The following is a 25,578-nucleotide window of genomic DNA, read 5'->3' as shown; positions in this document are numbered from 1 at the left end:
GCTTCCCTGGCTTCCTTCAAGTTACTTAATCTCACCCTTTATAAGAAGCCTTTTCCCAGTCCTCCTTAATATTGCCTTTGCTCTGAGATTGTTTTGTTTGTTTTCAGTTGTTTCAGCCATGTCTGACTGAAAACCCCTATTTGGGGTTTTCTTGGCAAAGATACTGGAATGGTTTGCTATTTCCTTCTCAGCTCGTTTTACAGATGAGGAAACTGAGGTGAATGGGATAAGTGACTAGCTCAGGGACACACAGCTTAAGTGTCTGAAGCTAGATGTGAACTCGTGTCTTCCTGACTCCTGGACTAGTACTCTATCCACTGTACCATCTAGCTGCCCTTACTCTGAGATTATCCCCGATTTATCATATACATATATGTATATAGACATATATGTATTTATCTACCTATCATCTGTCTATCTATCTATTTATCTTTTTTTGTGCATAAATGTTTGCATGTTTTCTCCCCCTTAGATTGTGGGCTCCTTGAGAGAAGGGACCTTTTTTTGTACCTTTTTTATACCCTACACTTAGCAAAGTGCTTGGCATATAGTAGGCACTCAATAAATATTAATTTAATGATTGGTGATCACAAAGAGCTAGCATAATTTCATCAGCAGGTCACCAAAGACTATATTCGTTTCCTTTTTTTTTGTCAGCGTTACTAAGCTAGTAGAGGAGAGGGATGCTTTAGGTATAGTTTAATATAGATTTTAGCAAAGCTTTTGAGAAGGCATTCCATACTATTTTTGTGGAGAAAATAGAGCAATGTTGACCAGATGCTAATATAATTAGATGATATCAGAACTGGGTGGATGGCTGGACTCAAAGAATAGTTGTTTATGGTTCACTGTTAACATGACAAGAGGTTTTCAGTGGAGTAGCCCAGGGATCTGTGCTTTGCTCTGCACTATTTCACATTTTTATCAATGTTTTGGATAGACAAATATAGTGTGTACATAAAATTTTCAGATAACATAAAGCTGAAGGGTAACAGCTAGCAAAATGAGCAATAATCAGGATGCAAAAAGTTCTGGATAGGATGCAGAATTGGACTAAATCTAATAAGATGAAATATATGGGGATGTATGTCAAGTGTTACACTTGGATGAAAAAAAAATCAGCCTCACAAGCACAAGAGGGGAGAGGCTTGGTTAGACAATAGTTGTCCTGAAAATGGTCTGGGGGTCTTAGTGAATGTCAAGTTCAGTATAAGTCAGTAGTATGATGTGGCAGTCAAAAAAACCTGAAGTGGTCCTGGGTTGCATTAAGAGCTTCTAGGAATAGAGAGGTGGTAGTCCCAACTGTATTCTGTCCACTGCCACAATTTAAGAAGGACATGAAGCTGGAGAGCGTCTAGACAAAGGCAGTTAGGATGGAGAAAGGCCTCTAGTTTATGTCAAAGGAGGATTTGTTGAAGGAACTGGGGATGTTTAACCTGGAGAAGAGTTAATGGGGACCTGATAGCTGTCTTCAAGTATTTGAAGGATTTTCATTAGGAGGAGTGAGCAGACATGTTCTCTTTGACACCAGAAGGCAGAATCAGGAACAATGGTTGGAAGTTGCCAGAAGACCAATTTAGGATTTTTGTTAGGAAAAACTTCCTAAAATTAGAGCTGCCTAAAAGTGGAATATTCTGCTGCTGGAGGTAATGAGTTTCCCTTCTTGGAAAATTTTCAAGCAGAGGCTGGACAGCCACTTGTTAGGTATATTATAATTGGGGATTCTTTTTGGGTCTGGGTTGGCATAGAAGGATGTTGGGGTCCCTTCTGACTCTTAGATTCTGTAATTCTTTTCTTTTTAGCACCATGCTGTCTTCCTTCTAGTTGGTGATAATTAACACAGTAATTACAATTAAGGCATTATTTAAAGTTTTGAACAATACAGCTAATTTGACTTATTTTGTAACCAACCTATATAATAAAAGACTCTGTGATAATAGGTTCTACTACATCTACTTTTACATCTAAATAAATGGTCTTATAAAGAATCCAGAAATGATATGATTTGGTATCCAGTAATATTTTAGTGATGGTACTTTAAAAAACATACCCTGAAGCTCTGGTGTGCGTTAATACCAACTGAACGGTGTCCATCATCCTCAACCATCATAATTTACCAACATATTTATTGATTATGAAGAGTTTAGAGTTATGCTATTTTAATTTGGAGTCCACTACTGACGATCCCAATATAAAAGAGTGAGCTTCCTATAAAGAGCCATACAGTTAGAAGAGTCTTAGGGGGAGAATGCTGGAGATGCTTCTACAATCCATTTGTTCATGAACTTTCAGGAGAGAGAGGAAAGAAAATGTTTGGGCGTTTATATAAATAAATGCATTACAGTTCATGTTTTCCCATCCAGAAAATGGGGCCAGAAGACTATTGTGTTAATCATTTTTATACGAAGAAACAGGTCTTAGCGTTCATACTGATTCCTGACGCACGTTTCTAGGTTTGAATTCCCCTATCCCATAATCAGCTTGAATGGCCAGAGTTATACTACACCTACTGAGGCTGGATTCTTGGGAGGTCCAAGTTCTATCACCCCCCCTCAACCCTCTTCTGCCTTTGGAGGAAAGTGAGAGCATTTGGGAACAAATATACCCAGGATCCCCTTAGAGTTGGCAGAGTGTTTGGGAGAACAGCGCACACTTAATGCCCGCAAGTAAAAGACTATTGACCTGAAGACCTCGCTCTAGGGAGGGGAACGACCGGAGAAATTGCGGACTTTCAAACTAGTACTGTGTTTTTCTTTACATCGGGTAGTAGGACGTAGCGCGGGTGTGCATAGAGGCGCTGCAGAAGTCTGAGGGTAGTAGGAGGATCTGCGAGGTACCTGAAGCTAGCGGACCTTGAAAGGAGGAGATAGAGGCGATAAGGCTGTACAGGAACCGCCTAGCCAGCGCTCTTTTCTTGGAGTTAGGGTGGGGTGGGAGGAGAAAGTGGTGGTGGGGCGAGGGAGCTGGGGGAGCTTGGAACAGTCTTGTTTGCCAGTCTGCGTCTGTAGGCACAGCGGAGCTGGGGCGGGTCCATCGTCCCCCCAGCCCAATCCCCAGCCTAGAATGAGGCCTTATGAATAGGCAACCAAGCGAGGCGCCCTCCTCCCAATGTCCTAGCGGTGGAGGCAGCCGAGTAAGCAGCAGCAGAAGCAGAAAGCAGCAGCAGCCGCCGCCGCCGCAGGCGCCGAGATAGAATGCATCGCCTTGGCAGCCTTGGCACTGCTTCCTTCCTCAGCGCGCTGCCCCCCTAAAGGGCGCAGCGCTCAGGTAAGGAAGGGGCCAGGGGCACCGCCCCCTCGGGCGCACCGGTCCCTGCATGCAGTCGAGCCCGCCCCATTTAATACTTAGGGTGCGGGGTGGTGGCTGAGGGAATTGGGAGGGGGGTGCAGTGGCTGAGTAGCCATTCAGCCTTTGGCGGCTAGAGGCTTGCCAAGTGATTCTTTGGGAGAAGTGCTGTTCTTCAGGGGATTGAGGGCGGTTGGCTTGGGGGGTGGGGGTGGTACGCCCTCATCCCCTTGGCTTGTATGACTCGGAGTGGTTTAGCTAACCAGGTAGACAGCAGGCCTCAGAGGATTCCCGGGCGTTCCCCAGTTAAAGGCCAGACTCGTTGCTTTCACTCTGGAGAATCCTTTGTGCTAGGGGAACTGGCGAGCCTGGCTTTTGTTTGCCTTTTTCTCTTCGCGTTTAGCTCCTAGTATTATAACAAAGAACAAGTTCAAGAAGACAAGTGCTTGCTTCTGTCAGATGATCACTCACTATTCACCCAGTAGCAATCCCCGCAGATCGGCAAGAACAAATAGGGATATTAGGTGGTGGAAGTCTTTTCTTGTACTTTGGTGAAAAGATGCAGTTGAAATCAGGAATGCCACGATATTTTTTTTTTGACACAGCTTGATGGTTGTACCCAAAAAGGTCACTAAAATTTCTTTAAATTGCCCAAGGTTAGAATTGGGCAAAGTAAGAAAAGCTGAATGTCTTAGTTCTTAGGGAGTGTGTTAGAGGGACAGCATCTCAATGTGTACATAAGCTACATACGCTTCCTTACTCTGGCCAATGATGCTTATAGTCTTCCAGGTGTCAGGCAGGAAAACTAGGCTGACAAGGAGGATACCAGAGTTGAAAATGTGGGATTGGTGTCAAGAGTTTGTGTGCTTTGCTATGTTTGCCTACCTGAAAGTTGATGTCATCCATACTGGGTGATGTACCCTGCTCCTGGTAACTAATTTCAGTGCAGAACTGAAGGGAGTGAGGAGGGAGAGAGAGTAGTTATTTAAAGGGAACTCTCCTCTTTGGAAGTTTCAGCTTGTAACTCAAATAAACAACACCATTGGACTTAGATGAAAAACTTTTCCAAGAAGAAATATTAGTTGTAAGTATTTTCTATTGTCCTCTCTACATTTTATTTTAACAGATGATGCAGTAAGAGGTTTCACTTAGCCTATAGTCAGTAATTCTTGCACACTAAAACTAATAACAGAACCTCATTTAGTTATGTACTTGAACTGAAGATAAAAATGCGGAATTTTATGTTAAAAGACTTTCCTTCTCCCCTTCAGTTATAGGTGCATTTTGCCTTATGCAATAGATGTATTCCTGAGAAGTTGTGTGCAAATTGACAGTTTTTGCATCAGATTTTATGTAAAATAAAGAGTACTGGGATGAATTTCTTTTTAAAATGAAAAAAAATTTCCTAATTTATATTACCTATATTGGGTTTGCTTAAAGTGAAGTATACTTGTATAAAGATTAAAAAAAGGTTTGGTAATCATTCAACTTGCCAAGTGAGGTTAGAAAACTATAGAGTAGTGGCAGGTTAGGTTAGTGAGAATACCTGTGCCATTGATGAATAAGGGCTCATTAATCAAGATTGGTGAATACAAGGTTATGTGAGACCTGAAATTTCATAGATGAGCTTCCTTGCATGGAAAATGCACTGAATCATTGAAGGAGACAGGGGGAAATGGTACTGCATCTCTGACTAATGCAAACTCCTTTATTTAGGTGTAAGAATGTTACATCACTAAATTAGGGATGAGATGATAAATCATAGCCATGGGAAGATTCTTTCACTGTCCTACATTGCTAAGTTACAAGAAGAGAGCTGGAAGTGTGGCATGTCGAATTTAGATATAATTCTTAAAAGTGGAAAGACATTTCACTAATGGCAAATAAAGCAACCAACCTTGATCTTAAACTTCTTTCTCACTCAGTGTCATTTTTACAGTAGATTTTTGTAGTTAATTTTCCTTATTCTCCCCTCCCCCAATTTTCAGAGACCTGCTCTTTGAAAAGTTCATACATCTTTCCAGCTTATTTAAATTGCATAGAGGATGACTGGAGCATGAATCTGGAAGGATGTAGCAGGACAATGACAATTGTCAATTTGCCCAGTAATGCAGGTGTTAAAGGGTGCCAGCAGAAACACTGAAGATAAAACTATGTTGATAGGGCCAGGTTTATGGTGATAAGCTTAGGTGAGTCATTGAGAAGTTATATTGGAAATGGTAGACTTAATGGTTAAAAAAAGTTGAGTTAGATAAGAATGAAGTTGATTGATAGAAAGAGATATGTTGACATGTATTAAAGAAGAGTCATGCACTGGAAGAAAGGATGTGAGATAAAAGCAAACATGGGAAATATTCTCCTTTCTTCTTTTATAAATAATTTGTATTATCTATATACAGACATACATGTATATGAACTATGAGGAGAAATTGAGAAAGAAGCTTGGGAGCAATGATAAGTTGATGAACCTATGATAGAATTGAAACTTTGGGAAGGTCCTGACCAAAAAAAGCCACATTGACAAGACTGATGTATTACTTACTTTCTTTTTAAAACATATATATTTTTATTGATATCTTTTGTTTTAGCATGGTGCACATTCCCCAGAGTATCCTTCCCTTTCAGAGAGCAGTCCCTCATAACAGAGTAAAAAAAGTTCAGCAAAACTAACCAACACATTGAAAAATCCTAACATTATATGCAGTGTTTTTGATCTATTTCTAAAGAAGGAAAGACTAACCAAAACCAAACACACATGGGAAAGTTATTATTATTAGCAGTATTATTTCTTTTGAAAAAAATATTGACCTTTTGTTTTTACATAGCCTTTATTTCTAAGTATATTCCTTCTCTCCCCCCTCTGAAGAGAAGTATCCTATGTATCAAAGATTTTTTTAAAAAGAGAGAAGAGAAAAAGGCAGTTAAATAAAATTATACATCAGGTCAAGTAAATTAGACAATATAGGCAATATTCCACACCTATAGTGGATAGAACTCAGGATTTGGAATCAGGATGACCTGGGTTTGAATCTCGCTTCAGACACTTCTTTGCTGTGTGATCCATTGTAAACCATTTAACCTTGCAACCTCAGTTTTCTCATCTATGACTCTAAGAAAATAATAGAACCTAACTCATAGTGTTGCCTTCCAAATCTCTGCAAACAAGGGCAAGAAGTACATTCTTTCCTCTTTAGGGCCAAGTCAAACATTATAATTACCCAGCATTCAGTTTCTTTCTTTTTTTTGTTACTTACATTTAAATTCTAATAGTAATAATCTTGCTTACTTCATTTTGCATTAGTTCATATCTTCCCATTCTTTTTTTTTACAATACAAAATATTCCATTATCTCCATGTAGTACACTGTTTAGCCATTCCCTGTGTTATGATAAGACTTTGGAGTGGGATTTGAGTAGAGTACTAGTATCAATAATTCATTCATCTATCAGTAAGTGTTTCTTAAGTCTTTGCTATGGGCCAAGTGTTATGTTAAGTGTTAGGAATACAACAAAAGCAAAAACAGTCCTTGGCCTCAAAGAACTTGTATTCTAATGGGGGAGATAGCATGTAAATAACTGTATATATACACATATATACATACATATACATGCATGTATGTATATACATACATACACACACATATATACATATACATACATACACACATATATACATATACACACATATATACATATACATACATACACACATATATACATATACATATACACACACATATATACATATACATACATACATATACATACACACACATATATATACATATATACATATATATATATATATAGAGAGAGAGAGAGAGAGAGAGAAAGAGAGTGAGGGAGAGAGAGGAGATGTAAGGAAACCTTTGAGGGGAAGGCTCTAAGTTGGAAGGATTGGAGAAGGCTTTCTGTAAAAGGTAGCATTCGAGCTGAGTCTTGAAGGAAACCAGGAAGTCTAAAAGGCAGAGAGGAAGAAGGACATTTCCAGATACGTGGCACAGCCAGTGCAAAGGCAAAGATGGAGATGGAGTGTTATGTGTGAGGAATAGCAAACAGGCCAGTATAGCCAGAACCTCATTATGTGAAGGAGAATAAAGTATTAGAAATCTAGAAAGGTAGGAAGGAGCCAGGTTTTTAAGATCTTTAAATTCCAAACTAAAGATTTTATATTCTATCCTGGAGGTAATAGTGCACCACTGGAGTATATTGAGAAGAGATGTGACATGATAAGACCTGTACTTTGGGGAAATTACTTTGACAGCTGTGTGGAGAATGGATTGGAGGAGGGGAGAGATGGGGGAGAGCTAAGCAGAAGACTATTGCCATAGTCTAGACAAGGGATAGTAAGGTCCTGAACTATAGTGGTGGCTGTGTGAGTAGAGGGAAGAGGACCTTTATGAGCCTCATTATTAAGATGGAAGTGTTAAGATTTGGCAACAGATTGGATATGTGGGTGTGTGAGAAGGAAGAGTAAAGGATGATACTGACATGAACCTGAGTGACAAGTAAGATGGTGATACCTTTGAGAGTAATAGGGAAGTTTGGAAGAGGGTAGGGTTTTGGGGAGAAAGATAAAAACATCATGTTTTAGAACATGTTGATTTTGAGATTCCTATGGGATATCCGGTTCAAAATATTTAATTGGCAGTTTGTGAAGTGGGCCTGGAGCTCTAAGAGTTATTTGCGTAGAGATGACAACTGAACTCTTGGGAGCTGATGAGATCACCAAGGAGAGAGAAGGAAAGAGGATTAGGAACAGAGCTTTGGTAAACATCAGGGTTAATGGGAGTGATGTGGCAGAAGATTCCACAAAGGAGATTAAAACTCAGTCAGATAGGTAGAAAGAGAACCAGGAAAGGCAAATGTAATGAAAACTCAGGGAAGAGAGAGCATGCAGGAGGAGGAGGTGATCAATAATGGCAAATGCTGCAGAAAGGTAAAAAAAGGGTAAAGATTGATGAAAGACCAATTTAGAGATTATTGTTAACTTGGATAAAGTAGTTTCGGTCGAATGATAAATTCAGAAGACATTTTGTCATCATAGTGATCTAGATGTTGTGCGTATAATTAGACTTAGAGGAATCCATGAAACAATTATTGTTAGAAATATTATCTTAAATATATGAATCCATAAATGCCTTCTTTCTTCTGCATTCTGCAAATATTATTTATATTTGGGCCAACCTCAAATAATTATTTCATCACTGCTGTACATCTAGAGCTCTATTGGGTATGGTGGTGGGATATAGAAGTGTAAGGTAGTACCTATTTTCTTAGAACCTGTAGTTTTGTTGGGGCAATGAGATATGTAAACGTGAAATAGAATTCATGATCAAAAGTGGTATAGATAGAGGTTAGAATATGTTGGAAAAGGGAGAAATAACTGTGTGCCCAGGTTATTTGGAGAAGGATTTAAGGAAATGGTGCTTTGATTGAACTTTGAAAGATGGGTAGGATATCGAAACGTGAGGGTTAAGGGAAGAAAAAGAAGACATTTCCGTCAACCAATCCATAAACATTTATAAAGTGCCTGCTCTATGCCAGGCATTGTGCTAAGCACTGATACAAAAACAGGTAAAACATAGTCCCTACCCTTAAGGAGACCACAATCTACCGGGAGAGAAAACATGTAAACAAATATATACAAGCAACTCACATACAGGATAAATAGGAACTAATTAACAGAGGGAAGGCATTAGAATTAAGAAGGATTGGGAATGACTCACAGTAATGAGATTTTTAGTTTGTAGGGAACAAAAAGAGCAAAAGTTTGGATGTTGGAATGAGCATGAGAGAGGAATGCTAGCTTTGTTGGGTTGTGTAATTTAGATTAGGGAGTGGTAGACATAAAGTTGGAAATGGTATGAAGAGTTTAGAGCAAGGAAACAGTGTAACAAAAACTGTGCCTCAGGAAGATTTAAAGTGACATGAACATATGGTATGATAGAAGCAAGGAGAAATTATGGGCAGAGGGATAATTTAATTGAAAAGGAGCTTTAATAATTCATTGAAGTGATCTGGGGCTGGACTATGATGGTAGCGATGGGAATAAAGATGAAGGGAAAATACTAAGTCATATTATGAAGGCATAATCAATAGGACTTGATGAATGTCTAGATATAGGGATAAAAGAGGAGGAGGAGAATCCAGCAGGATTCTAATGTTATAAAACTGGGTCGCTGAGAATAGGTAGTGTATTGACACTGACATTGACAGAAATGGAAGATTTAGGAGAGAGATTAGCTAGTGGGAAAATTTGAAGAGCTCAATTTTGGACCTATTGTATTTGAGGTGTTAGGATATCCAAGTAGAAATATTTTTTAGGTAGTAAAAACATGAGATTAGATTAACTTATTTTTTTCCCCCACAGGTTTTTGTTTTTGGAAGGGTGCAACCGTTCCATTAATTTAGGCAGCTAAGTGGTGTAGTAGTAAGAGGGTTGGACTTGAAGTCAGAAAGATCTGAGTTTGAATACTACTTTAAATACTTATAAGCAAGTAAGAACCTCTCTCAGCCTCAGTTTCCTCATGCATAAAAGAGCGCTAAAAGTGGCATCTACTTTGCAGGGTTTTGTGAAGGACCAAATAAATGTAAAACCCTTTGCAAGCTTTAAAACCATGGGTGTGTTGGAGACAGCTAGAAGTAGCTTGTGAGGCAATTGTAAAATTTTCAGTATGAGCATTTACTCCTCAGAAACTGGTGAATGCTACAAATCAGGGTTTGATTTATTGTTTTGTTGATTGTCTAGAATTAAGAAATTTATGGAGAAAATGTTAACAGTACAGATTAAACTTAAAAGTGTGTTGTGGGTACACTTTCTTCCTGGACAGTCAGGAAATGTTTAATGTTTAATAGTAAACGCTATCAGCACACCCCTGCTTAAAGTGGTATATGAATGCTACCTATTGTTATTATTATTGTTAAAAAACTACACAGAATAAAATATGACATATTTTTACTTACTAGTCTCTGAGTTCAGAGAACTCCCACTGCAAATACACCCATGACTTACCCTTATTTGTGTTTGTCTAGAATTCATAGAAGCTGTATCCATAAAACAGTAATGTAATATGTTGGTTTGCCGTCAGATACTTTATTTTAATTAAAAAAACCAAAATAATTTTGAAAAATACAACTGAGATAAAAAAGTGGACTAGCCTTTTATTTAGTAGGGCTGTCTAGCTTAGTTATTCATTTGTAGGTTAGATATTAATGTTTCTTTTGTAATTCATTTGACTTTGAGCTATTTCTATACCTACATCTGTCTTTCCAGAAAAATCTTACCCTAGTGCCTCATCATAACATAGAAGTGACCAAGGGTGGTGGAAGAATATGTTGGGAGAGTGCAGATTTTGGGAGTTTTTGCCATACGGGGAAGACTGAGTGTTGTCTCAGCAACAGACCGAGTCTGCTTTCCAAGATTCGTTACCAGTGGGCTAACTATTTGGGAATGAATTCTTTGGCTATGGTAAGCCAAGGGAAAAAACAAAATGGCCCTTAATTGTGTGCAGGCCCCCTTCTACTTCTGTAGTGACAAGAAAATGGGGCAAAGGTGGCTTCGCAACTTTTAGATTATATATAAACTTAGACCTTCGTACTGTTAACATGAAATCCTTATCCATTGGCCAATAAGTGGACATACTACTTACTGGTGGAACTAAAACCATGTTAGTCTTGACATTGCTGCTATACGTGTGCACACACACACACACACGCACACACACACATATATCTATATATGTACAGGAAGTTGCTACTTAATAGAAGGATGGTTCACAGATTCCCCCTGGAGAAGAAAATTAAGAAATTAATAGAGCTGGCTTCATTTTGAGCCCTAAGGGAACCAGAAACATCATTTCATGTAACATTTGGTCATCTTCTGTTTCGTTGCTCATGCTAAATATTTTTGAAAAGACCATAATGAAAATAATTGCAGCTTATGACTCAATGTCTGTTACAGAGAATGAAGAGGTAGAATATTTTTATAAAGCATGCACTAAGATCATCCAAATCAAGTCAACATATACTTTCATATTTGGAAAACATAGATCAGGATAAGGAAATGAAAAAGGCCAAAGTCTGATAGACTGTATAGAAGCCTTATGCTCCTATATCATGAGACTTTTATCAAGAAAAGAATTGCTGAACATGGTGAACACTGAATAACATCACAAAATATAAAATTGATTATAATTTAACACGCAGAAAAGGACTCATTACCAATGTGGTGGAGGTATACCCAAGTCAGCTGTCTGTGTATAGGCAGAGCACTGACTTGTTAGAACAATGATAAAAATAAATAGAAATCTAGAAGAAAAAAAATGAAAATGAGAAAAATATGGAGAATGCAACTGAAAACTCAATCTTAACTAATTAAACAAGTTATTGATAATTAAACATGGGTTTCCATTTATTATGGAAGAAACAATAGCCATAGACTATAATAATTTCATGCAGAATTTTAATTGATGTTAATAAGTTCCTATAAAAGAGACAAAAAGTGTTCCAAAAGTACCTTTGTCAGCAAACATATGGCTTATTTATGAGGTGGAGAGAGATGACAGCCAAAAGCAATATTAGTTTACAAAATAAACTCTTTTGTAAAATTTTACAGAGAAAGATAATGATATTCTAAGGAATATTTCCTCTTTAAACAGTGGAGGTTAAAATTAGTATAAAGAAAGATTAGTAAGATAAACAATTGGCCATCCCAACGGCTTGGAAGGATGAAAATGGAGGGAGGTCAACAGAAATGCAAAAGATCTGAAAAGATATACAGAACAAAGTTGTGTGTGTGTGTGTGTGTGTGTGTGTGTGTGTGTGTGTGTGTTTGCTACTGGGGCAGTAAAGCAAATGCATGAATTGTCAACATCATGGTTCTGCATACGCTTATAGAGGAAGCTGAAATAGTAGTATAGGGAATAAAAATGGGAAAAGAGGTTGTGTTAGACCAAGTATACACAAAAGAAATATGTGCTAGAAGTGACATAATTTTGATGTCATCAAGGGGTTGATTCATAAGACATTTGAAGGAGAAGATACCAAAAGGTTGGAAAAAATCTTGGACCTAATTAAATACACCCCAAATGATAACAAAGGCTGACAATTATTGACCTACATTCCTACTTTCCCATAACTATAAAAGTTTAATGAAAATAGTCTATGGGCATTCTTGACAAGAGTATTAGTAGCGAATAAATAAACTTAGCTGTTGATATTCCACAGTAGACCATACCTTTACTATCACATAGTTGACTGAAAGATGTAAAGAATACAAGATCCCACTGTGCTTACTGTTGGTAGAATAAGCATTCAATTCAATAGAACAAAACACTCCCTTAAAAGTTCTCTTCTAACAAGGTGCCTCCTATACATAATCAAAACTATTTAAGATTCCTTGAAAGCTGTAACAGAAATAATCATGGTCAAACTTGTGATCATAAACATCAGATGAGGCCATAAAATCAGGAAATGGTCTCAGGAAAGGTCTTTGTAAGTTTGTTGCAGTGATGGAAGAGATCCAGCAAATTTCAAGTTAAAGAGAGATTCCCTGTGGATGATGAAGTCCTCCAGATGCTCCTGATTGTATATGACATCATTCTGATCTAATCAAGCCTGATTTTTACTTGTTCTCTTCATGGAAATGCTTCTGCCTTCTGCAGGCTTTGCCACTATGACTCAGTTTTCTTCCTACCCTGAAATTTCCCTCAGTGCCTAGGACATTCTCATCCTGAAATATCCCTCTGCCATTAAAGTCCTCTTCTCCCAGTGGTGAGTTCCTTCTCTAGGTTTCCATTTTGGAGATGGATCCATACCAGTCACACTTCATTCCCTTATTGGATCTAGCTACCATGTCTTGTGTGGGTACCTCTCTCCTCCCTCACTTTTCAGCTCTCTTGCTTTCTTCCATTATAAATTAAACTCCTCGAGGACAAGGAATATTTTTATTTTGCTTTCATTTGTATTCTGAGCCCATGGCATAGTGCCTGGCACGTGGTAAACACTTAATACAGTGGTTCTAAAAGTATGGTTCAAGGGACCTGGGGGTCCCTGATACCATTTTAAGGAGTATGGGGAGTCAAAACTATTTTCATAATAATACTAAGACATAATTTATCTATTAGAATATAATTCCCTTTTCCTACAACATGTCTGTGTGAGGCCAAATTTCCTTCATATACTTCAACAAAAAAATATATTGAAACAGATTGAAATCAGAAACAATATGAGAATACAATAATCTTTTATTAGGATAGATATTAAAGAGGTTTACAAAAACATGTAAAGCAATGCCACTCTTCTCATTACTTTTTTCTGTTTTGGGAAATATAGTTATTTTTCATGAAATGTAGTTATGTTAACATGCAATGGGTTTTTATTGCTTTTTAAATGAATAAACACATATTTTAAAAATTACCAGTTTAAATTTCTGATATGGTAAATTTTTATTGCTATCATTCAAGTAAGCAAAGGCATTTGGGGGTCCTCAACTATTTTTTAGAGCATAAAGGAGGCCTGAGACAAAAAATCTGAGAACCTCTGGCTTGTTATCTTCCTGCTTGCCATCAAGCCCTAGAACATTATAGAGGCATCCAGGAGATATTTGTAGCCACTCTAAAAATTTGGCCTAATCATCTGCACTAGAAAAACTAAGTGGATAAAGATTACCTGTTGCCCAGATTATAAAGTTAAATGGGCAATCTATAGTGTTTGTCTGTCAATCTATTTATCTATCTGGTAGTTCAAAAAGATGTTAAATTGTGTGCAGAATTAAGCAGGAGTAGACTAGATGATTTTCAGGAAATTGCAAATGACCTTAAGCTCCTCCCAAAAACAAGAACTATCTTTTCAACACCAATATTCTATCAGTATTTTTTGTAACGAAACATGGAACACTACAGTCTCCAATAAATTAAAAATTGATTGTCCCACAAAAAGCAATGAAGAGGCACACGTGGGTGTAAGGTGGCTGCAACATACAGCATTAAGGACCCTTGAAGAAAAACTGGAATAAAGAGTGTCATTGGGGAAAATATAGGAGCAAAAAGAAGATGAGGTGGTTATATATTGAGAAGGTGAGATAGAATAATAGACTGAGTGTTTCACTGATATTTTAAAAATTTATTTATTTTTAGTTTTTAACATTTACTTCCATAAGATTTTGAGTTTCAAATTTTCTCTCAATATCTCACCTCCCCCACCTCAAGACAGCATGTAATTTGATATAGGCTCTATGTATAAATTCATACTGAACCTATTTTCACATTAGTCATGTTACGAGGAAGAATTAGAAGCAGTGGGAAAAACCATGAGAAAGAAGAAACAGTGGAAAGCAGGGACTTGCGTGAGCTCCCTGCCAGGTCCCTCCAAAAACCTATAAAAATGGCTCTGAACAAATTCTAGAACTGCAGAACCCACAAAATGGCAGAGGGAAGCAGGGATCCAGCCCAGGACAGCCTGGATGGTCGCTTTATGAGGTCTATCACGCATGGAGCTGGGAACAGAGTGGAGCAGAGCCCAGCATGGGCTGTGGCAGGACCAACCAGACCAGGAGCCAGTGGAACAGTCCCTAGTGCCCTGAATCAGTGAGCTGTGGCAGTTACCAGACTTCTCAACCCACAAACACCAAAGACAACAGAGAAGGTTAGTGGGAAAAGCTGCAGGGGACAGAGTGAAAAGAGTTCGCGGTTTGGCCACCACCCTGGGGACAGTGGGGGTGGTGCAGCTACAGAACTATAGCTGCAGTTGCTTCTGGCCACCTGGTGGGAGGAATTAAGTGGTGGATCAGAGCAGGAGTGCAGAGCCTGCTTAAGATCTGAGTCAGGTCCAGGCTGGTGGTTCTTGGGGAAGGAGGGGTGCTTGTGTGGCAGAGCTGGCTGTATAGAAATAGCTCTGAAATCAACGGCACATCCCCTCATGCTTGGAACAAAGTGCTCTTTACTCTACAAGCAGTCATACCCCAACAAAAAACTCAAGGGTCAAGTAAGTTGGCTGGAAACATGGCCAGGCAACGAAAATGGACTCAGATTCAGACGCAGACTTTGGAATCTTTCTTTGGTGACAAAGAAGACCAAAACATACAGCCAGAAGAAGTCAACAAAGTCAAAGAGCCTACATCAAATGCCCAGAAAAACATGAACTGGTCTCAGGCCATGGAAGAGCTCAAAAAGGATTTGGAAAAGCAAGTTAGAAAAGTAGAGGAAAAATTGGGAAAAGAAATGAGAATGATGCAAGAAAACCATGAAAAACAAGTCAATGACTTGCTAAAGGAGACTCAAAAAAATACTGAAAAAATATTGAAGAAAACAACACCTTAAAAAATAGACTAACTCAAATGGCAAAAGAGCTCCAAAAAGCCAATGAGGAGAAGAATGCCTTGAAAGGCAGAATTAGACACATGGAAAAGGAGGCCCAAAAGACCACTGAAGAAAATACTACCTTAAAAATGAGATTGGAGCAAGTGGAAGCTAGTGACTTTATGAGAAATCAAGACATTATAAAACAGAACCAAAGGAATGAAAAAGTGGAAGACTATGTGAAATATCTCATTGGAAAACCACTGACCTGGAAAATAGATCCAGGAGAGATAATTTAAAAATTATTGGACTACCTGAAAGCCATGGTCAAAAAAAGAGCCTAGATATCATCTTTCAAGAAATCATCAAGGAGAATTGCCCTGATATCCTAGAGCCACAGGGCAAAATAGAAATTGAAAGAATCCACCAATTGCCTCCTGAAAAAAATCCCAAAAAGAAAGCTCCTAGGAGTATTGTTGCCAAATTCCAGAGGTCCCAGATCAAGGAGGAAGTACTGCAAGCAGCCAGAAAGAAACAATTTGAGCATTGTGGAAAAACAATCAGGATAACACAGGATCTAGCAGCTTCCACATTAAGGGATCTAAGGGCTTGGAATATGATATTCTGGTGGTCAATGGAGCTAGGATTAAAACCAAGAATCACCTACCCAGAAAAACTGAGTATCATGCTCCAAGGCAAAATATGGATTTTCAATAAAATAGAGGACTTTCAAGCTTTCTCAGTGAAAAGACCAGAGCTGAATAGAAAATTTGACTTTCAAACACAAGAATGAAGAGAAGCATGAAAAGGTAATCAAGAAAGAGAAATGACAAGGGACTTAGTAAAGTTGAACTGTTTTGTTTACATTCCTACATGGAAGTATGATGTGTGTGATTCATGAGACCTCACTATTAGGGTAGCTGAAGGGAATACACATACATACATACATATATATACCTATGTATGTGTATATATATATGTACATACACACACACACACACACACACACACACACACACACACACATATATATACACACACACACATATAGACAGAGGGCGCAGGGTGAGTTGAATATGAAGGGATGATATCTAAAAAATAAAATCAAATTAAGGGATGAGAGAGGAATATATTGAGAGAGGGAGAAAGGGAGAGATAGAATGGGGTAAATTATCTCACATAAAAGTCGCAAGAAAAAGCAGTTCTGTTGGAAGGGGAGAGGGGGCAGGTGAGGGGGAATGAATGACTCTTGCTCTCGTCAGATGTGACCTGAGAAGGGAATAACATACACACTCAATTGGGTATTGTTGCAACGATTTGGCTAGCAGCTGCTGTGGGGGTGAAAACCAACACAAGCCCAACAACAAGAACGCTGGAAGCCCAGGTTCTTTTGATCTGCTTTACTAAGGAAAGCAGTATTAAGGGGTTAACAATCTTACTTTAATCCAACATACAAATATCATTCACTCAGCTCAGGGGGAAAAGCCAGCACCCTGAGCTTCAGAGCAAATACAAGCAGAGAAAATAAACACGAATCAACAGACAGATTTCTGTCTGACAAAATCACAATATACAGTTACCAGAGAAGCATCAACATAAAGCCGGGGAGTTAATAACAACGGCTGGCCTAGAGTCACGCACCACTCCTGATGAGGCTGAGAGCTCTGAAAGGGAAAGCCAACCTCTGCATTTATATATCTTGTTCAGGGTCAAAGGTGAGTCACACATGCAACTCACCCACTTGACCTAAAATCGTTACAAAAATGCGACTTAAACCCACGTGGTCTAAAAGCCTCTGATGTCACAAACATGTCACTCAAACCCATGTAAACTAGGCTTTCCCTTGAGGCAAGGAGGTCATCAAGGACTCCTAATTTAATCAAGGAAAGAAAGGCCAAACTCTTCAAGGTCACTTGGTTGAATAAGTGCTAAAAGTCCATGTTGATTCCCAATACAGGTATCTTACCCCACAGGAAAGAAGGAGGGAGGGGATAAAAAAAGGGGGGACGATAGAAGGGAGGGTAGATAGGGGGCGGAGGTAATCAAAAGCAAACACTTTTGAAAAGGGACGGGGTCAAGGGAGAAAACTGAATAAAGGGGGAGAGGATAGGAGGGAGAAAATATAGTTGGTCTTTCACAACATGAGTATTGTGGAAGGGTTTTGCATAATGATACATGTGTGACCTATGTTGAATTGCTTGCCTTTTTAGGGAGGGCTAATGGGGAGGGAATGGGGAGAGAATTTGGAACTCAAAGTTTTAAAAGCAGATGTTCAAAAAAAAAGTTTTTTTGCATGCAACTGGGAAATAAGATATACAGGCAATGGGGCGTAGAAATCTATCTTTCCCTACAAGAAAGTAAGGGAAAAGAGGATGGAGGGGGAGTGGGGTGACAGAAGAGAGGGCTGACTGGGGAACACAGCATCAGAATATATGCCATCTTGGAATGGGGGGAGGGTAGAAATGGGGAGAAAATTTGTAACTCAAACTCTTGTAGAAATCAATGCTGAAAAGTAAAAATATTAAATAAATAATAAAATATAAAATATAAAAAAAGAAAATTTTACTTATTTTCTGGATAACATAGCTAGTGAAACTTTATTTTTCTGAAATTGAGGGATATTCTGAAGGGAGATTTTACAAGAAAACCGAACATCAAAAATATGGTGTGGGAAATATTCCATTTTCTCATGAAATATTGTGACACAGACCAACTTTACAATAACTGTTATGGCATAGATCTCTAATTGATCAACCTTTTCTCCAAACGAGAGAAAAAGGACTTTGAGAAGCTTACCATTATAAAGCTTGATTATGCATGGTTCTATAGGTTTGCATATGTTTTCAGTGAGTTAAACATTTCTCTTTCTTTTATTCTCAAATTTCATGTCCTTCAAAAAGTGGTACATATTTCTTATCTAATTGGGGCTTCCAGATAAATTTGTGCTATGCTCATAAAGATGGAGAAATACACGAAGTCTGAAGGTCATGCAGTGATTTATCTGAAGCTACAGATTTGTCAACCTCAGATATGTTTATAGGTAGTCTTTTTTTGTGTGTGTCTTTAGAGGAGGGGTCTGATACTACTTAGGGGAAAAGGAGCATATGGCAACAATACACAGATAGATAGCTGTCTGCAGCTTATCACTTATTTGTATTTTAAAATTGGATTTCAAAACCAGTGGTCAGCATTTATGAAACCACCAAAGGACAGATAGTATTTAGAGAAATGATAGAGTACCATTTACTCAACGACTATATAGCACAAGGTCTAGAAGAAACATTAGAAAGCTTGCAGGAAAATTTCATTTTAGCAAAAGAGTTTGCATTCATTTAAATCTTTATCTTCATGATCTATTTCTTTCACAACATTTTTTCACACTGAAGTGAATGTACATCTTCATGATGTAAAAACATATGGATGAAAGGTGAAAAAATCATTCCATTTGTCTAAAGTTTGACTCAAGAATGCTAAAAATATGGAAGTGTGGACGCATCTGAGTGTTTTTATGCTATGCAAACTAGAATATTCAGACGGTTGAAATTTTAAGGTTTTATTTTTATGCCTTGGACTTTTGTAAATATAGTTACAAACTGAATAGCTCACTGTCTTCTGAGGTAATCAGCAAGTGATTTAACTGAATAGGCAAAGTATGCATTTGTATAAGGTGGACAACTTTCTGAATGGGCGGAGAATGAAACAGACAGAGACAGACAGGTATCTGATGACTTGTTGCACCCCAGGTTCTTTGGCTCTGAATAGATAACGGCTTTCCATTTTAGCTTTCCTGTATGGAGATCTAAAGAGGCAGCTTATTCCAATCTTCTCCCACAGAGAAAAGTATATGTGATAGTTTCACTGAGCAAAGCACAGTTCACTATGATACAGCTTCTTTACGGTTGTGACATTTGATTTAGTTAAAATTAAAGGCAAATGTCATATAGCTGGCAAACCATATTAACACTCTTATTTGGCTATCTGTTCAGCAGAGTGCTTTTTCAACAGGCACGTGGGTATTTACTAGAATCCTGCTTCAGTGTTTCATTATGCTGTCAAGGTGACCCTTGGGTCTAGAAGGCAATGTTAGGAGAAGAGAGTGTAAGCTCTGGCAAGGTCAGTCAAGGTTAGAAAGATGTGAGGGGTTAGAAGGGACCTTAGTGTCCTTAGTCCAACCCCTTCATTTTTGCAGATGAGGAAACTGAGTCCCAAAGAAGTAAAGTTAACCTGTCAGAGGTGACATTTGAATCCAGGTCCTTTTACTCAAAATCCATTGCTTTTTACATTGTATCAGCTGGATAGCCTTCAATTTTAGGTCTGGGGATAGACTGTTTGTCCATCCGAGAACCAACTTGGGTAAGTTCAAAGAAACTCAATACCAAAAGGTTGATCAATGGATAATGAATTTTTATTTTGGTCACAGAAGCTTATTAAACTTTCTACTAAGACATGAAAAAGCTAAAAACTGTATCATGTAAGGGAGTATATGCATATATGGAAATCATGGATCCTTGGGGTTTTGAAATTGAAGTAGTGATGTGCCTAGAGGTAGCTGTGTGGCAGAGTGAATGGAGTGCTGGTCCTGGAGTCAGGAAGACCTGAGTTCAAATTTAGCCTCAGATACTTACTAATTGTGTGACCCTAGACAAGCCTCTACCTGCCTTCGTTTCCTCATCTGTAAAATAGTAATAATAATAATAGCACCTACCTTCCATGGTTGCTGTGAGGATAAGAGATATTTGTATTGATGAGACAATATTTGTGAAGCACTTTGCAAACCTTGAAGTGCTATATAAAATAAAGCTGAATTATCTTTTATTTTTTCATTCTTTTGAATTTGATTGATTCTTGATATCTCACAGAGTCATTAACTTCCACTTGCCCAATTCTAACTTTTAAGGAATTGTTTTCCTCAATTAGCTTTTGTACTTCCTTTTCTGTTTGGCCAATTGTGCTTTTTAAAAGTTGCTGTCTTTTCCCAAGCTGTTGACTCTTTTTTCCTAACTCTCTTGCTTCATTCTGATTTCTTTTCCCAATTTTTCTTCTGCAGCTCTTATATGATTTTTAAACTCTTTTTCAAGCTCTTCCATGAGCTCTTTCTGGGCTTGAGACCACTTCCCATTTTTCTTTGGGGTTTTGCCCATGGGTGTTTTGACGTTGTTGTCTTCTTCTGAGTTTGTGTTTTGGTCTTCCCTATCACCATAATAACTTTCTATGGTTGGTTCTGTTTTTTTTCTTTTTTGATCACCTTTTTTGCCCTTTTCCCTTTCTTTTAGATTTGAGCTCTGCTCTGGAGTGGAAGGGACACTATCTTAGGCTTTTTGTGCCAGGTGCTGCAGGCCCTGGCTGTTTACCTGGTGCTGCACTGATGTTGCCCTGAAGTCCACAAGGGATCGTTATATCTGGTGCTGTGCTGAGGGGCTAGTGTGGGGGGGGTGGCTGCAGCTGCTGGAGGCTATAGGGGTGGGGAAGCTTATCTGGTGCTGAGCTGGGGTCCTAGTGCTGGTATCTGGCCTGTGCTGGGGCCAGTGTGGTGTTTCTGCATGTCACTGGGGCTACACTGAAGCTTGTGGCCATTTTGTGGCTGGAGGTTGCCTCTTTGTCCCCAGCTAAGCTGATGCAAGTGGCAGCTGCCTGTTTGCTTAGGCAGTGGTAGAGTTGGTGTCTACCTGTTTGCCTGGGGCTACGCTGAAGCACAAGGTGGTTCTCAGAGCTGGAGTCTGCCCATTCCCCTGGTTATACTAAGGCACGCGGGGGATCCTGGTTTGGCATTTGCCTGCTTCACCACACTGAGGCTCAGAATCTACTACTGGTTTGCTGAGGTGGGACTTGGTGGCTTGCTGGGATACTTCCTGTCTATCTCAGTGAGACAGACCTTTCCTGCAGATCTTCCAAGTTTCTTGGGCTCAAAGATTGTTTCACCTTGTTTTTTACTGGTTCTGCTATTCTGGAATTTGTTTTGGAGTACTGTTTTATGGTTGTTTGAAGATGAACATGGGAGAGTTAAGGAGATTTACTGCTCATTCTGCCATCTTGGCTACTGGAAGTCAAGGCCCCTGGATTATCTTTTAAAACAGCCAAAGTTTTTTGTATAATTGTTTTTATGTTTATGTTTGACAGTTGACAATTATGTCAAATAACAATTATGACAACAAATGACAATTATGTTTAAGTGGTAACACTTTAACTATTTAGAATTATATTTAAATATTTACATTTATTATATTATATTTAGAATTTAATTAACTAGAAGACCATATTTTTTAACGAGACCTTTTGCCCCTATCCCGCTTCTTCTCATCCTCCATGCAGGTGCCAGAATTATATTCCTAAAAATCAAATATTTGTAAAGTACTTAGCACAGTTTCTGGCACCTAGTTGGCACTTAATAAATGCTTGTTCCCTTTCTCTCTTGCCCCTTAAAATATAGGGTCTGACCAGGTCACTTCCTTGATGATTTAGCTTCTTCTAGGTTAAAATACAAATGCTTCAGTTTAGAATTTAAGACCCTTGGTAATTAATCTCTAGCCTATCTTTTCATATTGATTTCACACTACCTCACCTTACAATCTTTATGTTCCAGCTAAACTGCCTACTTTCTGTTCTCCATAGAGGAAGTCTGTCTTCTACCTCCGTGACTAGAATGACATCTTGCACTCTCTTTCCTCATTCCTCTTCTTGGGATCCCTAACTTCCTTCAAGAATCATCTCAAGGGTAGATGAGACCTTTTCTGAGCCTCCCCAGTAGTTCTCTCTCTAGCTCCCTGAAACTACTTCGAGTATATTTTATGCTTTTCTGTATATATATTGTTCCCCTAGGAGAGTGTAAGCTCCATGAAGGCAGGGATGTTAATCTTTCTTTATCTCCAAATATGAAAAAGAGAATCAATATATAAAGGTAAAAGTAATGTAACAACTATCAGAGTTATTCTGTGATATATGAAGTGATTGTGGGTCTGTCTGAAATGATGATGGTTGTGAGGTGCAGTTGGATTAGCATTGGTCCCTTGAAGACAGAAGACTGGGGTTCAAATTTTACCTCCACTGCTTATAAGCCATCCGACTTTGGGCAAGTCACTTAACTTCTCTGAATCTCAGTTTGCTTATATGTAAAATAGGGATAATGATACTTATATTGTCTACCTCAAAAGGTAGTTATGAGATCTAATGAGATAACATGTGTAAAACCCTTTGAAACTTTAAGTTGGTATGTTGGTTTAGGCTAGAAGATACTCTTAAAATGGGTACTCTTGATATTTTCTTTTTTTTGTTTTCTAGTTAAAATCATTTTTGTTTTTAGTAATGATAGAAAACAAGCTTAATTTTGATTGGTCTTAAAAAGAAATCAAATCAAAAATTAAGAAGTCCAGAAATGGGATGAATAAATAAGGATATGGTTACACCCAAGGACTTGGTATCATTATGCAGGCCTAATTTTTGGGCAACATTAATCTTGGGCATATCATTTTTACAGAACACACACATATCTGATTTGACCTTTTTAACTGATCTGGCCAACTTTGCTTCCTGGTCTCTTCCTAAGGAGAATCAAATTAAATCAGCTTAGAAATTCAACAGGGAAAAATGAACTGGGTCATCTCTATCTCAGAAGTGAGGAGATTGACTCTGTCTTGTACACTGTCCCCTGAGCATGCTATAGATTTCTTCACTTATGGTTTAATTTAAAGGATCCATCATAAAAAATGACAGTTTGAAATGTTTTGTTTTCCTACAGCATTCAATACCCGGAATCACCAACTTTGCTAATTTATGTACACATTTCTCTTCCACGATGAGCAGACGAATAGAACTTCACATTTTCATGGTTCTTGTTAACATCCTGCTTCTCTCCGTCTCACAATGTCTGGCTTTCCCCAAAATGGGAAGGAGGGAGATAGCACATATTGAAGGTCAAACTGAGAGATGGAATATAGATGACCTTGAAAAACCCGGACCTTCAAAGCAAACAGCTCAAATGGCACTAATAGAAGATTCAAATATAGTTTTAACAGAACTATCTGGAACATCATTGAATAAGGGGTTCACTGTTGGGGGAGAAACACAGCTTACTGAAGTCAGCAGTGTGTTCACACATAGTCAGAGCACTGATGTGTACACCCCTACCAAGTCAATGGCTTCTTCAGATGAAGGAGGGTTTAGTCCTAGTGAACACAATAAAGACTTAGCTGAAAGTAGGTTAACCACAGCTGTTACTACAGTAGTCTCCCTGAATAGTAATGTGAAGGCTGATTTTTTTAGTAGTTCCAGTAGTATGCCCACTGTTGAAAAAGCCACAGAAGCAGGAGGAGGTTTTCCAAGGCCTCTGGGAGATCAATTCTTAGAGACAGAAGGTAAGGCAGATGACAGTCTGGAACATTCAATGACAACCCAGTTGAACACTGAAGAAATGTTAACTACTAACCCAAGAACTGGAAACTTGGAAATAACCATTGAACATACAACGATGTCTTCTTCTGTGACAAATCCCACAGCAGAGATTGGGACTGGTATCCTCACTTCAAGTAGAGAGAGTCCTTCACAGCTGACAGCTCATCAGTCTCAGGCCACTGTCACTGAACACCTACTTGACTCCTCAGAGTACTTCCCAAGCATTGAGTCAGAAACAGACAGTATGCTAGGAGGCACGGGGATGGCAGCCAGTGCTCCAACAGCAGCTTCAGGTATTCCAGCTGTCTCAGCCCTGAATGAGGATTGGGATGATACCAAATTAGCAAGTGCAAGCCAAATAGGAATCTCAGAGCCCAGAGTCAATGCAGGGACTCTTTATGTGGGAGCCAAAGCTCCTCAGACACCACAATCAGACCATGATGATGTGAAAGGAGGGGAACCCTTGACAGATTTTGCAGATGTTTTGGGACAAGTTGGAGAGGGGACACATATTGAGGCATCTCCAGTGACGGTGCATGTGGAAGAAAAATCTGTTGCCTTCACTGACCTGTTTATGAATCCTAAAGAAGACACCAAAGTGACAACTATAAGCTTATTCCAGAATACAAGACAACTAGATGGTAGGGAATATGATGCCTTATTTTTTCCTGTGACTACAGTTCCCATCACAGATTCTCAGTCTGAAGCATTCTATCCTCTGGGAAATACACTAACAGGTAAAGAACACATTTTTGACTACAATTTTGCCTCTGAATTTATATTAAAAAAGAGAGTTAAAAGGCATTATCTATACAATTTATTAAATGAAAAGAAAAATTATACCAATGAAATAAACATGTGACGCAAAATATTATTAAATTGAGGGGCGATGTGACATAGTGGATAGTGGTCTGGCCTTGGGTCAAGTTGTACCTCTGACACAAGTCTCCTTTCTTCTCAATGTCCCAGGGAATTTTCTAACACCATAAATGGTGGATGAGCAACTGACCTGCATCATCAGCTTGGGGATTTTCTGTACCCAGAAGCATGAAATCACAAGTTTGGACTTACCGTCCCTCCCTCTCCAAAATTATTAAAATATTCTTAAATACAGCTCCACACTGTATAACTTGTTTACAATGTCAAGACAAGGTTACAGTAGTGTTATCCAAAGTAACATTTCATTTTATACAAAGTTAAAAGCATTGAATTCCCTGGCATTGCTTATAAAGGAGTTTTAGGTGTGAATATTTATTTATATGAATTTCACAAGTATTCTGAATTTGCTTTCCCCCGAGGACTGTTAGATGGGGATGAAAAAAAAATTAGGGCAGCCATCTGCTGCTGTCTTGTCTCTTTTGTCGATCAGTCAGTCAATAAGCATTTATGAAGGACTCAGTAAGTGCCAGGCCTTGTGTTATGGGCTGGGGAGACAAATACTACTGACTTTGACATGTGTGAACAGAGGGAGCCTCTCCACCTGGCGTTTGCTGCCATAGAAGCAAACACAAAGGAGATTCTAACTTAATAACCAAGTCAATTTTCCTTTTATCATGAGCAGTGTGTCGCATTACTATTTGGAGAAAGAGGGAAAGTGAAGTGTTCTACAT

At 38.6% G+C, this 25,578-nt stretch overlaps 1 protein-coding gene across 1 annotated transcript in view; it reads left to right on the top strand.

The window, feature by feature from the left end:
• The first annotated feature begins 3,137 nt into the window (after window positions 1–3,137).
• The window catches only part of ARMH4 (armadillo like helical domain containing 4), a 54,630-nt gene continuing 32,189 nt past the window's right edge, over window positions 3,138–25,578 (top strand). Inside the window, exons 1-2 of the mRNA XM_036736704.1 lie at window positions 3,138–3,267; window positions 23,316–24,705. Coding sequence (XP_036592599.1) covers window positions 23,373–24,705 — 1,333 coding nt within the window. The 5' untranslated portion in view covers window positions 3,138–3,267; window positions 23,316–23,372. The remainder of the gene's footprint in view (window positions 3,268–23,315; window positions 24,706–25,578) is intronic.

Source organism: Trichosurus vulpecula, chromosome 8 (genome assembly GCF_011100635.1).
Source record: "Trichosurus vulpecula isolate mTriVul1 chromosome 8, mTriVul1.pri, whole genome shotgun sequence".
Lineage (NCBI taxonomy): Eukaryota > Metazoa > Chordata > Mammalia > Diprotodontia > Phalangeridae > Trichosurus > Trichosurus vulpecula.
Note: the sequence above shows the minus strand (reverse complement) of the source record. Positions and strands in the feature narration are given on the sequence as shown.